We start from the raw sequence: 15,033 nt of genomic DNA, 5'->3' as shown, positions 1-15,033 counted from the left end.
TTAGAGTGAAATTTCTTTGGTTATTAACTATTAAGCCATTAAATTCAGAACTAGAAACATGTAAGTTCTAATTTTGAATATGAAATCTACATGTGTTCTACTGTAACTACAAATCCATTGCCATCAAGTCAGCTGAGGTCCTTGTGTGGTGCTGTAGCATAAGGACTAGACCACAAGGTTGGTTTGAATGACAAGGTTGGCAGTTCAAACTCACCAGTCATTCCTCAGAAACCCTATACAGAGTTGTAACCAACTCAGTGGCACTGAACCAGCAACAACAGCAACAATCAAGTCAGTTCCAACTCCTAGCAGGCATTATATGACACAGTGGAACTGCTCCATGGGGTTTCTGAGGAAGCAAATTTTAATGGAAGCAAATTATGTCCTGCAGAGAAGCTGATAAATTTGAGCTGCTGATTAGCATCCCAATGCAAGTATTTTCCTTGGTAATTATTATTTTTGTTCTTGTTAAGTACCGTCCAGTGAGTTCCGACTTATAGTGACCCTGCACAGGGTTTCCGAGGCTGTAAATATTTATGGGAGCAGAACGCCTCATCTTTCTCCGGCAGAACTGTTGGTAGTTTCGAACTGCCGACCTTGAGGTTAGCAGCCCAATTCGTAACCACTATGCTACCAGTAGCTATCTTTATAAAGTAATAAGAAAAATTCTCAATGTAATAGGAAAAAACATTGTACCAAGGAGACATTTCTTAAATGATCTATTATCTACATTATAGGTATTGTGAATATGGATTCACCATATGGTTCTGTAACACCTTCGTCTACACATTTGGGAAACTTTGCCTCAAATCTTTCAGGAGGTCAAATGTATGGACCTGGCACAGCCCTTGGTGGAGCACCCGCTGCTGCTAACTTTAACAGGCAACATTTTTCCCCACTTAGTTTGTTGACTCCATGTTCATCAGCATCTAATGGTGAGTACAATACAGTATAATGCTATATTAAGAATACATATTTTTCTTATACACAAGAGATTTTAAGTGTTTTAGAGTGTGGAATTTTTCATTTTAAACTCCATCGTGATTTTAATACTACAAAAATGTAATTCTTAATCTTGACAGTCTTTGAAATTAGAATCATATTTAGAGAGTTTCTTGGTTTTAAAATTATTAGAATCAATATAGATTATATGAAATCTGTTGTTAAAGTGCCATCAAGTCAGGTCTGTCTCAAAGAAACACCATATGAAGCAGGAGTGGGCAGAGTCCGGCCCGCCAACCATATAAGGCCTATGAAATCATTTGGTCGGACTGTGCCAAAACAACCACAGTTCCAGCCATCACATTGTTGTTGTTAATTGCTACCGAGTCGATTCAGACCCATAGCGACCCTGTAAACGGTTTCCGAGGAGCTGCTGGTGAGCTTGAACTACCGAACAGCTTTGCAGTCTGATGCATTAACCGACGGCGCCACACCAAGACAACAACAACAACATAACCTTGCTTGCTGAAAATGAACAGGATTTAAAATGCTTACTTAGTGAATATCAAAGAACGCAACATTCTGTATGTAAAGAAAATGAAAATCCTCACTTTGAGAACGCCACTTTGTTGTTATGTGCCGTGGAGTCAGTTCCGACTCATAGTGAACCCTGTACAGGGTTTCCAATGGTGTAAATCTTTACAGGAGCAGAAAGTCTCATCTTTCTCCCGTGGAACAGCTTGTAGTTTCGAACTACTGACCTTGCTGTTCGCAGCCCTATTCATAACCACTACCATAGCTCCTAGGACTCCACTTTAGGGGTGAGTTTATTAAATGTTTGGCCAATTATAGCACTCTAATTTTAAGTTGATAATTTTGTACAGCCCAGGAATGATGCTATAAGTTTTGTCAGAAAAAAGGTTCCCCACCTCTCCTGTACAGGATTTCTAAGGAGCGGCTGCTGGGTTTCAACTGCTGGATTTTGTGGTTTGAAACCAAGTGCTTATCCTAAAGCACCACACCAGTAGTCCATATGAAACCTAGAATATTTTTTAAATCTATTTTGAGCTGAGTTTCTTTCTCTTTAAAACAAACCAACAAAACACTTTCTTGTGAATTGAGTAAAGGCTTACAACAAATCTTGTACTTTGTTTCACCTCAATGATTGCAATCCTTTTCATGTAACAAAAATTCCCCATTTCCTTCTTGTGGTTTTTATTTCCATTCCACTCTCCTTCCCATCCCTTCTCAACTTTGTTCTTAGGTAAATGTTGCCCTTTTGATCTTGAATGATTGACAGTTCCATACTAGTGTTGTTGTCCCTCCTATATATACTCATTTACCACAAGACTGAAAATTAGGCCATGAGAGTGAGTTCCCCTTTAGACCTGAAAGGTGCCAGAGGGCTGGCCAGTCTGGGGTTTCTCCTGTCTCTTTCTGACCAGTGAGCTCAGTTTTCCTTTTTGTAATTCTGAGTTTTGCTCCATCTTTTTTCCCACTCTCTCTGGGACCTTCTACTGAGCAGTTGGTAGTGGTACCATTGTACTTTCTATAACAATGCAACCAATATCGTTATATTTTTAAAACATAACTTTGTTGATAAAGAATGTCATTGAGGCCGTTAAAATGCTTTCATGGCTTAGTCCAACAATTTTTGTTTTGAAAATTATCAGACATATAAATAATTGTAAAAGTAGAGCAAGAAACATTGATATTCTCCTCATTTAAATTAATTAATCTTCTATTTTTAAAAAATATGCTACATTTGTTGTTGAATCATTTGAAGGGAAGGTGCAGCTATCATAACACTTCAGCCCTAAGCAGTTCAATATATATAACTTAAAAATAAGAGCTTGTTGAACTGTTTGGGACTGAAGTGTTAATGATATCTGCACCTTCCTTTCAAATGTTTTAACAAAAAATGCAGCAACTCTTTTTTTTTTTTTAAAGTGCCATTATTAAACTCCTAATTGTTGTTGTTAACTGCCCTTGAGTCAGTTCCAACTCATAGCAACCAAGTATAGGGAGCAGCTGGTGGGTTTGAACTGCTAACCTTGTGATTTGCAGTCCAGTGATAATCTTATAGAACCACACCAGAAGTGTGTAAACTCTTAATACAGTAACATTAATTCAATAAATGTCTGACATGCAGTCCATGTTCACATAAGCCAAGTTGACCCAAAACATCGTTTAACTATTTTCTTTGATTCAGGATTCAATCAAGGTTCATATGTTCTATTCCATTTTGATTATTTCTCTCCGATCTAACCTTTTTTTTTTTTTTTTTTTTCATTTTAAACTTGCAAAAATAACACACAGAAAACTCATATATAATTTTCACAAATTAGCCAGTTGTTAACAGGTTGCTGCAATCTCTTCCCTCCAGTATACCTATATGTGAGTATGTGTTTACAGTTATTTTTTTTCTGAAAAAATACAGTTGGAGCTACCAATATCTTTTACTTTAGCTTTTTATTGAGAATTAAGTAGAGGATAACAGACACGATCATCAGTTTTACCATCAACAAATTGTATACTTTGCTTAATCTCAATGATTACAATCCCCTCCCTGCAACAACAGTTACCCGACTTCTTACCTGTTGATGTAAAAGATCTTTTATTTCACAAGTGAGCAAAGCAAAAATATTTTATGTGCACATTCAAAACAAAAACTACATATTCATTTAAAGGTCCTAAGAATATATTCTGTAAGCCAGCCTCCTGCCCTCAGGCACACTGTCTTTTTCAGTGCATGGACCTAGACTCCTCAGCTGCTCTTATCTCTATGCCATTACCTTGGCCATCATCTCTGCTGTCACTGCTTTCCTATGTAGGATCTCACACACTACTCAAGCCCTTTTACTTTAGTTTTATTTCCTAAGGACAACATTCTATTATACAAGTCTGATGTAATTATCAAATTCAGCAAATATAACACTGATACAATATTATCTTATCTAATATTGTTGTTAAGTGCCATCGAGTTGGTTCCGACTCATAGTAATCCTGTATAGGGTTTCTGAGGGGCTATTGGTGAGTTTGAACTACTGACCTTATGATTCATACCAACCTTGTGGTCCATTGAGTTGTTCTGCGGTGCCACACCAAGATTCCTTATTAATGAATGGTGCAACATTGTTGTTGTTAAGCCCTACCAAGTAATCTGCAAATCACTGGGACTCTATACGGTTTTTGAGGAACAGCTGTTGGGTTTGAACTGTTGACGTTTCAGTAGCAGTCCAGTGCTTATCCTGTAGCAACACAAGACACTCCATATTCACATAGTTGTCCCAATAATTTACCTTCGTTACTATTTACCCATCATAGATTCAAATTAGGATCATAAATTATATATAATCCCCACATCTTTTTACTGCTGATACTGCTGTGGGCCATCAAGTCTGTTCAGACTCATAGCAACCCTGTAGGGTTTCAGAAATTGCAAAACTTTACGGAAACAGAAGACCTCATCTTTCTCCTGTGAAGCAGCTGGTGGGCTCAAACTACTGCCTTTGTGATTTGCATTCCAGTGCTTCTCCTTGAACATCGCTATGAGTAGAAACCGATTCAGCAGCACTTAATAACCTGATCCAAGAACCGATGGTACTGAAAGAAAAACTCCAAGCTTCACTGAAGACATTGGCAAAAAACTAGGATCCAGGAATTGATGGAATACAAATTGAAGTATTTCAACAAACTGATACAGTTTTGGAGGCACTTAATTATCTGTGCCAAGAAATTTCTAAAGCAGCTTCCTGGCTATCCATTTGAGTGGAAAAGATCCATATTTGTGCTCATTCCAAAGGTCACCCAACAAAATACAGAAATCATCAAACAATATCATTAGTATCACATGCCAGTAAAATGCTGCTAAATAATTCAGTGGTTGCAGCAGTACATCAACAGGAAGCAGCCAGAAACTCAAGCTAGATACTAAAGAGGATATAGATCAGAGGCTGTTGTGGCTGACATCAGATAGCCAGAAATATGTTTCCTTGTGTTTCATTGGCTCTGTGAAGGCATTTGACTTTGCTCATGAGGAACCTGTACATAGACCAAGAGGCAGTTTTCAAAAATAAACAAGGGAATACTGAGTCATTTAAAATCAGGAAAGATGGGCATTAGTGTTACATTCTTTCACCATACTTATTCAGTCAGTGTGCTGAATAAATAAATGAAGAAACTGGATTATATAAAGAAGAATATGACATCAGGTTTGGAGGAAGACTCATTAATAATCTGCAGTATCAGTTGATACTTGAATACTTACGAGAATCAGCATTTAGTATGGATTATACACCTCAATATAAACAGAATGATAATCCTCAGGACTTTGAGGTATAAATAACATAATAAAAAGAAAAGATTGAAGTTGTCAAAGACTTCATTTAGCTTAGATCCATAATCGACATCCATGAAAGCAGCAGTGAGGAAATCGGAGTCCTGGTATGGTGCTGTGGGTTCATGCGCTGGACTACAAAGTTTGTTCGATATGCAAGGTTGGTGTTTCAAGCTCACCATCTGCTCCTCGGAAACACTATACAGGGTCACTATGGTGGGAACCCACTCAGCAGCACTCAACAATAGCAACAACAACATTGCTTTCGGTAAATCTGTAAAAAATACTTAAAAGTTTTAAAGAGCAAGATGTCAGATTAAGGATTAACATACAGCTGACACGGGCCATGGTATTTTCTGTCACCTGATATGCCTGTGAAAGTTGGACAATGAATAAAGAAAACTGTAGAAGAATCTGTATATTTGAATTATGCTGTGTATTTGAATTATGGTATTCAAGAAGAATATTGAAAGTGCCATGGACTGCCAGAAGAACAAACAAATCTTTCATGGAGGAAATGCTGCAAGGATGTTCCTTAGAAACAATGGTGGCGAGACCTCATCACATGTACATTGGACATGTTATTAGGAGGGTCCAGTTCCTGGAGAAGGATATCATTGCATGGTAAAATAAAGAGTCAGTGATAGTGACAAACACCTGCAAGGAGATGGATTGACACAATGGCTGCACTAATGTTCTCCAGCATGGCAGTGATTGTGAAGAAGGCACAGGACTGGGCAGTGTTTTCTTCTGTTGTGCATAGGGTCTCTGAGTCAGAATGGACTGGAGTTCACCTAACAATAATAGCAGGAAGCTTGAATATGTTTTATCACATTTCTCTTTAGTTCTACTCCTTGCTTCTTCACACTGCTGCTTAGAATATCATGCCGTGGAATATTAGGGCCTTAAGGTAAATACACAGAGTCAGTGTACCAAAAGGAAATGGTTAATGTTCAACCATTTCAAGAGGTACCATATGATCAAGAGCCAATGATACTCAGGAAGGAAGTCCAAAGTGCATTGAAGGAATTGGCAAAGAACAAGGCACCAGGAATTGATGGAATAAAAATTGAAATCTTTCAAGAAAGTGAGGTGGCACAGGAGGCACTCACTCATCTCTGCCAAGAAATTTGGAAGACAACTATCTGGCCGACTGATTGGAAGAGATCCATATTTGTGTTCATTCCAAAGAGAGGTGACCCAACGGAATGTGGAAATCATCGGACAATCTCTTTGATATCTCAAGCAAGTAAAGTTTTGCTAAAGGTAATACAGAAATAGCTACAAGCATACATTGACAGGGAACTTCCAGAGGTTCAAGCTGGATTCAGAAGAGGCTGTGTAACGAGAGATATCATTGCTGATGTCTGATGGATCTTGGCTGAAAGCAGAGAATATCAGAAAGATGTTTACCTATGCTTTATTGATTATGCAATGGCTTTCGATTGTGTGGATCATGACAAGCTATGGACAACATTGTGAAGTAAGAGTATTCCAGAACACTTAATTGTACTTGTGAGAAATCTGTACCAGATGGCACATGACAACAAAGGTAAATAAGTTGGAATGTGACGATACAACATCTTTCCTTTTGAAAAATGAAAGGAAATAAAGAATTCTGTCTTGAGGCCCCAGAATTACTAAGTAGTTGTAATGAAGAACCCCCTTCATTAGATCCCAGCAGTTAACAATACCTGCATTCACCTAATGTTTCATCCAAGTGAAACTACTAGAGACTGTCCTAGCAACATGCTCAAAGTGGCCTGTATACTTATTAGTAACCTCTGACTAGCATATATCTCTCTGGTCTGTGAGTTTCAGTAATTGGCAAATTTCACCAGTGAGTCATTCTGACATTGAATGTTATAAAACTGTATTAGGATCAAAAGCCTTTAAAATACAATAAATGAGAATTTTGTTTTGAAAGGGAGGAACAGATACATTAGCTTTCGAACTTACTGACTAACCCACAGTAAGAAATTAATTTTGCATTGTGATCAGTACAAAAACTGTATGTGTATATGTAACTGGAAATAACATTTATAAAACAGAACTTACCCTTGTATTCTATGTTTCACATTGATATTTTGTATGTTATTTTCTTTACAGTGTTTTATTTCATTCTTGATCAGCCACATTCATCTTGTGATCCATTGTAGTTTAGAAATCACTACACTTAGTTCAAACAAGGTGCATTGTAATTTTACTTCAGGAGGACTTTTTAAAATTTTTAAGTCACATTGTTCCTTGAATTTTAACTCAGGAATCCTGTAATTTCTAACTGAGCTGATGAAGCTCGAACTTTAGGATACCTGATTTACTTGAGCTTCTTCCTAGGTGCTGTGCCTGTTTTACATTTAAAGTTTTAGTTCTTTGCTTATAAAAGGAGAGTGTGGTAGCTCTGTAGGATTAGCCCTGGACTGCAAATCACAAGGTCAGCATTCAAGCCCACCAGCACTCCAGGGTAGAAAGATGAAGCTTTTTGCTGCAGCAAAGTTGTAAAGTCTCAGAAAACTTTGCAGGATCGCTATGAGTCAGAACAGACTTGACAGCACTTTAAAACAACAGCAACAACCTAAAAAAGGTTGTCCAAAAAGGTATTTTAATTAGCTTTTTAAATGTTAGGTTATAGTTCTTTTGTGTGATTTTGGGATCTTAGGTTATATACGGTTTTCTGTTGAGTATGAAGGAACCCTGGCGGTACAGATAGTTAAGAGTTGAGCAGCTAACTGAAAGATTGATAGTTAGAATCCACCAGCTGCTGTATGGGAGGAAGGTAACATTCTGCTTCTATAAAGATTTACAGCCTTAACTTCCTGTTGAGTAATTCTGCTGGGTCCTGTAGGGTCACTGTGAGTTGGAATGGACTTGATGACATTGCATTTATGTTTTTTGGTTTACTTAGGAAGTGTGTGGAAACAGCTACAGGATATAATAAAAGTTGGAAATGAGGTGTAGCTTCTTGATATTTTGCCAGCATATTAAAGCTTCTATCCTGACTTAATTTTTTCCTTAACTTTTTGCTGTTAAGTGTCTTAAGTTAGTTCCAACTCATAGTGACTCTGAATAGGGTGTCCAAGAAATAGGTAGTTGGTTTAAACTGCTGATCTTGGAGTTAGCACCAGTACTTATCCCATGGTGCCTCACCATTTGTTAGAAAATTTAACTGCTGTGTTTTCATCATAATATATCAAAGAACAAGTGTTCAGTAGGCAATAATTTACCTGTATCTTGATTTTGGTACTGTATGTTTTATAATTTAAACACGGCCTTGTCTTTGCCTTAGTGCTAAATTTTACTGTTCTGGAATAATTCATTTAAATACTATGTAACTTAATTGCATGTTTGTTGTTATGTGCCATTGAGTTGATTCCCACAATAGTGACATAGTACTGAGCATAGCTACCCTCTTAGGGTTTCCAAGTCTGTAAAATGTGCAGGAGCAGTTTAGCAGATCTTTTTCCCTAAGAGCAGTTGGTGTATTTGATCTACCATCTTTCCGATAACAGCCTAGCCTATAACTGTTGCACCAATGTGTAGTTGACTGCCTTGCAGGACTTTCATTTTCACATATTGTCATGTAACTTATTAAATGGAAAACAGTTGAGCCCAATTTTAAACTGTCTTTGAGGCCAATTTTTAACCAATTTTAATGTGCATAATTGATTGCTCACAATTTAAAATTTTATATTTCATTTTGATTCTTCTGAATCATCATTTTCTCTTAGAGAATGCATATTTAAATTGTCTTCAAAATTTAAGATTTGTTTTTACAAAATTACCTGCTCTATAGATGCCATGTATACTAATTCCAATTTGTTTTCTCTAGATTCCCCTGCACAGTCAGTATCCTCTGGAGTGCGTGCACCGTCTCCTGCCCCATCATCAGTACCCTTAGGGTCAGAAAAGCCCAGCAACGTCTCTCAGGACAGGAAAGTCCCGGTCCCTATTGGAACAGAACGTTCAGCTCGCATCAGGCAAACTGGAACTTCAACTCCATCTGTTATTGGGAGTAATTTGTCCACATCAGTAGGGCATAGTGGGATCTGGTCCTTTGAAGGGATTGGTGGCAATCAAGGTATGATATGTTATCTTACTACTTAGAAATTAAGTTCATGTAAATGTAAAGCAATATTCAGTTAACTATTGTAAATATTATTTAACTTTCATGGTCACTTTTTTAAAAATTGTACTCATATCTCTTTGTTTTGCCTAATGATTTTTGTTTAAGAGTTCCCACCACTCATCTGTCAGTTGAAGTCATACTGTGATGGCTTGTGTGTTGCTGTGATGCTAGGAGCTATGTCATTAATATTTTAAAAACCAGCAGGGTCACCCATGGTGGACAGGTCTCAGCTGAGCTTTCAGACTAAGAAGAAGGAAAGACAAACTATTTCTGAATGGATAGCCACTGAAAACCTCATGAATAATAGCGGAACATTGTCAAATGTAGTGCAAAAAGGTCAGTCCTTCAGGTTGAAAGGCACTCAAAAATACAACTAGGAAAGAGGTGCCTCCTTAAAGTGGAGTTTGACCATAATGAAATGAATGGAACAAAACTTTGGTGACCTTCATTTGCTCCTGGAACACAACTTAAAATGAAGAGAAACAACTGTATTATGTCCATTAATAATATTCAGAACATGAATGAACAAAATTAAATATTAGAAATTGGAAGTTGGCAAAAATGAATTGGGACTCCTAAAGATCAATATCATAGGCATTAATAAACTGAAATGTACTGTTACTATTTTGAATTTGACAATCATGGTTTATTATGCTGAGAATGTCAACTTGAAGAGAAATGGCTTGGCATTTATCCTCAAAAAGAACATTTCAAGATCCATTATGAATCTTGTTATGTTATTGGATAGTATCTACACACCTATAGGCAAGACAAGTAACACCACTATTATCTAAATTTACATACCAGCAACTAAAGACAGTGATGATCAAATTGAAGAATTCTACCAACCACTTCAGTCTGATTGATATTGCCATCAAGATATATTGATAATTAACTGGTGATTAGAATGCGAAAGTTGGAAAAAAGAGGAAGTATCCTTTGTTGGAAAATATGACCTTTGTAATAGAAATGATGCTGGAGATTGCATGTTAGAATTTTGCAAGACCAGTGACTTATGCATTGCAAAGACCTTTTTGAACAACATAAAAGGTGACTCTATAACTCAGCCTCATTAGATAAAATATACATGAATCAAATTGACTAAACCTTAGGGAACAGACAACAGAACAAGTTCAATGGTATCAGCCAAAACAAGGCCGTCGGCAGAAGTAGAGTGAATAATCAGTGGTTCACGTGCAAGTTCAGGCTGAAGCTTGAAAATTTAAAGAAGTCCACGAGAGCCAAAAATATGACCTTGAACATATACCATGTGAATTTAGAGACTATTTCAGTTATGATGCATTAGACACTAAAGACGAAGACTAGAAGAGTTGTGGGTTGACATCGAGCACATCATATAGGAAGAAAGCAAATAACCTCATTCTGTAGACAAGAAATAAGGAAAAGACCAAAAGTATATCAGAAGAGTGTCTGAAACTTGCTATTCAGTGTAGAGATCCCAAAGTAAATGGAAGAAATGAGGAAGTAAAAGAACTGAAGAGATAATTTCAACGGGCAGATCAAGAAGGCAAGATTAAGTATTATAATAAAGTGTGCAAAGACCTGGAGTTAGAAAGCCAAAAGAGAACACATTCCACAGTTCCAAACCAAAAGAACTGAATACATAATTAAAGCTTCAACTTGTGATATTGATATGGTGCTGTGGGGTAAGCACTGAGGACTAACCAGAAGGTTGGCGGTTCAAACCCACCACCCACTCCTCGAAAAACCTCTATGGGATAACTGTGACTCAGAACCTACTAGACAGCATTTGACAACAGTGGGAAAAATATTGAATGATGCAGAAAGCATCAAAAGAGAATGCAAGAAAAATAGAGTCACAGTACCAAAAAGCATAGCATATGATCAAGAACCAATGATGCTAAATGAAGAAGTCCAAGCTGCATTGAAGATATTGATGAAAAACATGGCTCCAGGAATTAACTGAATACTAACTGAAATCTCTCACCTAACTTATACAGCCGTGGAGGTACTCACTCATCTGTGCCAAGAAATTTGGAAGACAGTGATCTTGCTAAATGATCAGAAGAGTTTGTGCCCATTCCAAAGAGAGGTGACCCATCGGGAATCATCAAACAGTATCATTAATATCGCATAAAAGTAAAATTTTGTACATTGCAATAGTACATTGACAGGGAACTACCAGAAATTCAGGCCAGATTCAGAAGATATATTATTGCTGATGTCAGATGGATCTTGGCTGAATGTTGAGAATATCAGAGAGATGCTTCCTTGTGCTTTAATGACTGTATGGATCATGACAAATTATGAATAATATTGCTAATAGTAGGTATTGGAGAACTCTTAATTGTGCTCATGAGGAATCTGTACATAGACCAAGAGGCAGTCATTAGACTAGAACAGGAGGTATTGAATGAGTTAAAATCAGGAAAAATGTATGCTAGGGTTATATCCTTTCACCATACTTATACAGTGTCTATGCTGAGCAAATAATCTAACAGTCTGGATTATATGATGAAGAACATAACATCAGGAATTGGAGGAAGACTCCTTAACAAGTTACGTTATGCAGATGATAAAACCTTAATTGCTGCAAGAGAGGAATGAATATACTTACTGATAAATATTAAGATGTACAGTATGGCTTGCATGTCAGTGTAAATCAAGAATTCCTCACAACTAGACTAGTAAGTAACATCATGGTAAAGGAAGCAAAGGTTGAAGTTGTCAAAGACTTAATTTTGCTTAGATAGAAGCAGTGTCAAGAAATCAAATGATGTATTTTACTAGGCAAATCTAGAGTAAAAGACCTCTCTAAATTGTGTAAGAACAAAGATACCAGTTTGAGGACTGACTAAGGTGTGCCTGACCCAAGGCGCATTGTATTTTCACCTCATATGCAAGTGAAAGTTGGACAGTGAATAAGGAAAACCATGGAAGAATCAATCAATTTAAATTATGGTGTTGGAAAAGAATATTGAAAGTACCATGGACTGCCAGAAGAACAAACAAATCTGTATTGGAAGAATTGTAACCAGGATGGTGAGACTTAGTATCTCTTATATTTCATACGTGTTATTATGAGGGACCAGTTTCTGGAGAAAGGGCATCATGCTTAGTAAAATGATGGGTTAGTGAAAAGGGGAAGACCCCCAAGTAGATGGATTGATAAGTGACAGCAGCAATGGCTTCAAACGTAACAATTGTGAGGATGACATACAACCAGATAGTGTTTCATACGGTCGATATAAGTTGGAACTGACTTCATGGAGTTTAACAAGAACAGTATTTAAGAGTTCAGGAAATTTTTGTTCCCCTGTGATCTTTAATTGAATTTATTTAATTTTGTTTTCTGAAAATAGTCAAATGCAAGCTTGCTTTTATTTATTTGTCATTTTAAGGTGATGTTGATATTTCATTTGAGCCTCTTAAGCTTTTTTTTCCTTTTGTTTGTAACAAGTATTTAGACTATTAGGCTACTATATACCTATAAACATAAAATATTACAATAAATATATAAAATAAATTATTATTATAAGAATAATTCACAATTCAGTGTGGAAAATATTAGATTGATATTTATAAATAAAATGTGTTATTTTGCTGTCCTTTGATTTTAAATATCGCTATTTTTTGTTTCCTCTATCTCTCTGTCTTCTCTCAGACAAAGTAGACTGGTGTAACCCTGGGATGGGAAACCCTATGATTCATAGGCCAATGTCAGATCCAGGAGTGTTTTCACAGCACCAAGCAATGGAGCGAGATAGTACAGGAATTGTAACTCCTTCTGGTACATTCCATCAGCATGTTCCTGCAGGATACATGGACTTTCCTAAAGTTGGGGTAATGTTGCTTTAAATGAAGTGTTTAATTATTTATATGGAGTCCTGATGGTACAGTGTTTAAGTGCTTGTGTGTTTACCAAAGTCAACAGTTCCAGCCCACCAGCCACTCCATGAGAGAAAGATGTAGCAGTCCGCTTCTGTAAAGATTGTTGTTGTTGTTAAGTGCCTTCCAGTCAGTTCCAATTCATAGCAACCCTGTGTGGGGTTTCCATGGAGCGGCTGGTGAGTTTGAACCACCGACCTTGCAGTTCAAACCGCCCTTGTGGTTGAGTGCTTATCCTACAGCACCACATTGCAGCCTTTGAAACCTTATGGGGCAGGATTGACTTGATGGCAATTGCTTTGGGTTTTTTGTTTGTTTGTTCCTATGATTGTGAATTTTTTCCTTATTCTTAGTTTTACTTTCAAATGGAAAAGCAGTTATGAAATAATACTGAGGCTTATGACTACAGTAACAGTCCAATTATCTCGCTAAAGCATAGATAGATATTTATAACTATTTAAATAAGGCCTGACTTTGATCCACTATTTGAAAGAATATTGTTTTTACTAAGTAATTTAGATGTAGTGGTGGTGATGGTAGTGTGCCATGGAGTCTATTCCTACTCATAGTGACACTGTACAGGGTTTCCAAGGCTGTAAATCTTTACAGGAGCAGAAAGCCTCATCTTTCTCCCATGGAACAGCTGGTAGTTTCAAACTGCTGTGCCTGAGTTTAGCAGCCTGGTAACCACTATGCTACCAGAGATCCTTTAGATATAGTAGGCTTGTTTATAATTTGATGTTAGAAGAAATCATATAGTGGAAAATAATTTTAGCATTCCTCAGATACCTAATGCTTTTCCAAAATGAATGGTCAATGAATCAATTTTATGGCTATCCGTTATATTAGTAAATGTCAACACTGATATGAATCTGTATAAACTTTTTTTTTCTTTTTCCCTTCTTTAGGGTATGCCTTTTTCTGTGTATGGTAATGCAATGATTCCTCCAGTGGCACCTATTCCTGACGGTGCTGGCGGACCCATATTTAATGGCCCTCATGCTGCAGATCCCTCTTGGAACTCACTGATCAAGATGGTTTCAAGCACCACAGAAAGTAATGGCCCTCAAACGGTAAAGTTGCACATTTAGTGAACAAATATTTGTCTTGTATTTTGTGAAATGTCATGACAAAGAAGATACAGGCAAATCAAGAAAATACAGTGAATATAGAAATATGAGGAAATTGAGAGAAATTTAATATAGCTAAAGTTAAAGCTATATGCATGTGGAAAATAACAGAAATAGTTTGTAGCTAAAATTATTAGGTTTTATGTATTCCTTTGGGTAGTGAATCATAAGTAAAACATTTGTAATTTACTCATGGAAATTTTGTTGTCATTATTGTTTCTAAATACTGTTGAGTCAATTCCAACTTATAGCAACCTGGTATAGGGTTTCCAAGGAGCAACTGGTGGATTTGAACTGCCAACCCTGTGGTTCACAGTCAAGTGCAGTTCCTACAGCACCATACCAGGAATCCAACTTAGCAGTGGTATGAAGAAGTCCATCTAGAAGTTACTGTTTAAAAGTTTTTTTGTTTTTATTCACATTCAACCATTTATATAACTTGTTTCATTACATTAATTATAATCCCTTCCATATACCATGAGTTAAAAGTATTTCTCTCTATCCACTTTAGCTTTTTAAAAAACACACAAACCAAAAAAACCCACTCAGGCATATATAATAATTTACATCTCCAAAGTGCACAGTCTGCAAGTCTGCTCCTGGCCACCAGTTCTTAGTCCTTCTCT

At 36.9% G+C, this 15,033-nt stretch overlaps 1 protein-coding gene across 3 annotated transcripts in view; it reads left to right on the top strand.

The window, feature by feature from the left end:
* ANKRD17 (ankyrin repeat domain 17) overlaps window positions 1-15,033 on the top strand; it is a 257,813-nt gene that overhangs the window by 237,691 nt on the left and 5,089 nt on the right. For all 3 annotated transcript variants that reach the window (XM_006871557.1, XM_006871555.1, XM_006871556.1), the window contains 4 exons: window positions 738-935; window positions 9,111-9,359; window positions 13,054-13,232; window positions 14,186-14,350. In XM_006871557.1, coding sequence (XP_006871619.1) covers window positions 738-935; window positions 9,111-9,359; window positions 13,054-13,232; window positions 14,186-14,350 — 791 coding nt within the window. The remainder of the gene's footprint in view (window positions 1-737; window positions 936-9,110; window positions 9,360-13,053; window positions 13,233-14,185; window positions 14,351-15,033) is intronic.

The sequence above is a fragment of the Chrysochloris asiatica genome, unplaced genomic scaffold (genome assembly GCF_000296735.1).
Source record: "Chrysochloris asiatica unplaced genomic scaffold, ChrAsi1.0 scaffold00169, whole genome shotgun sequence".
Lineage (NCBI taxonomy): Eukaryota > Metazoa > Chordata > Mammalia > Afrosoricida > Chrysochloridae > Chrysochloris > Chrysochloris asiatica.
This window is presented reverse-complemented; position numbering and strand designations above follow the sequence as displayed.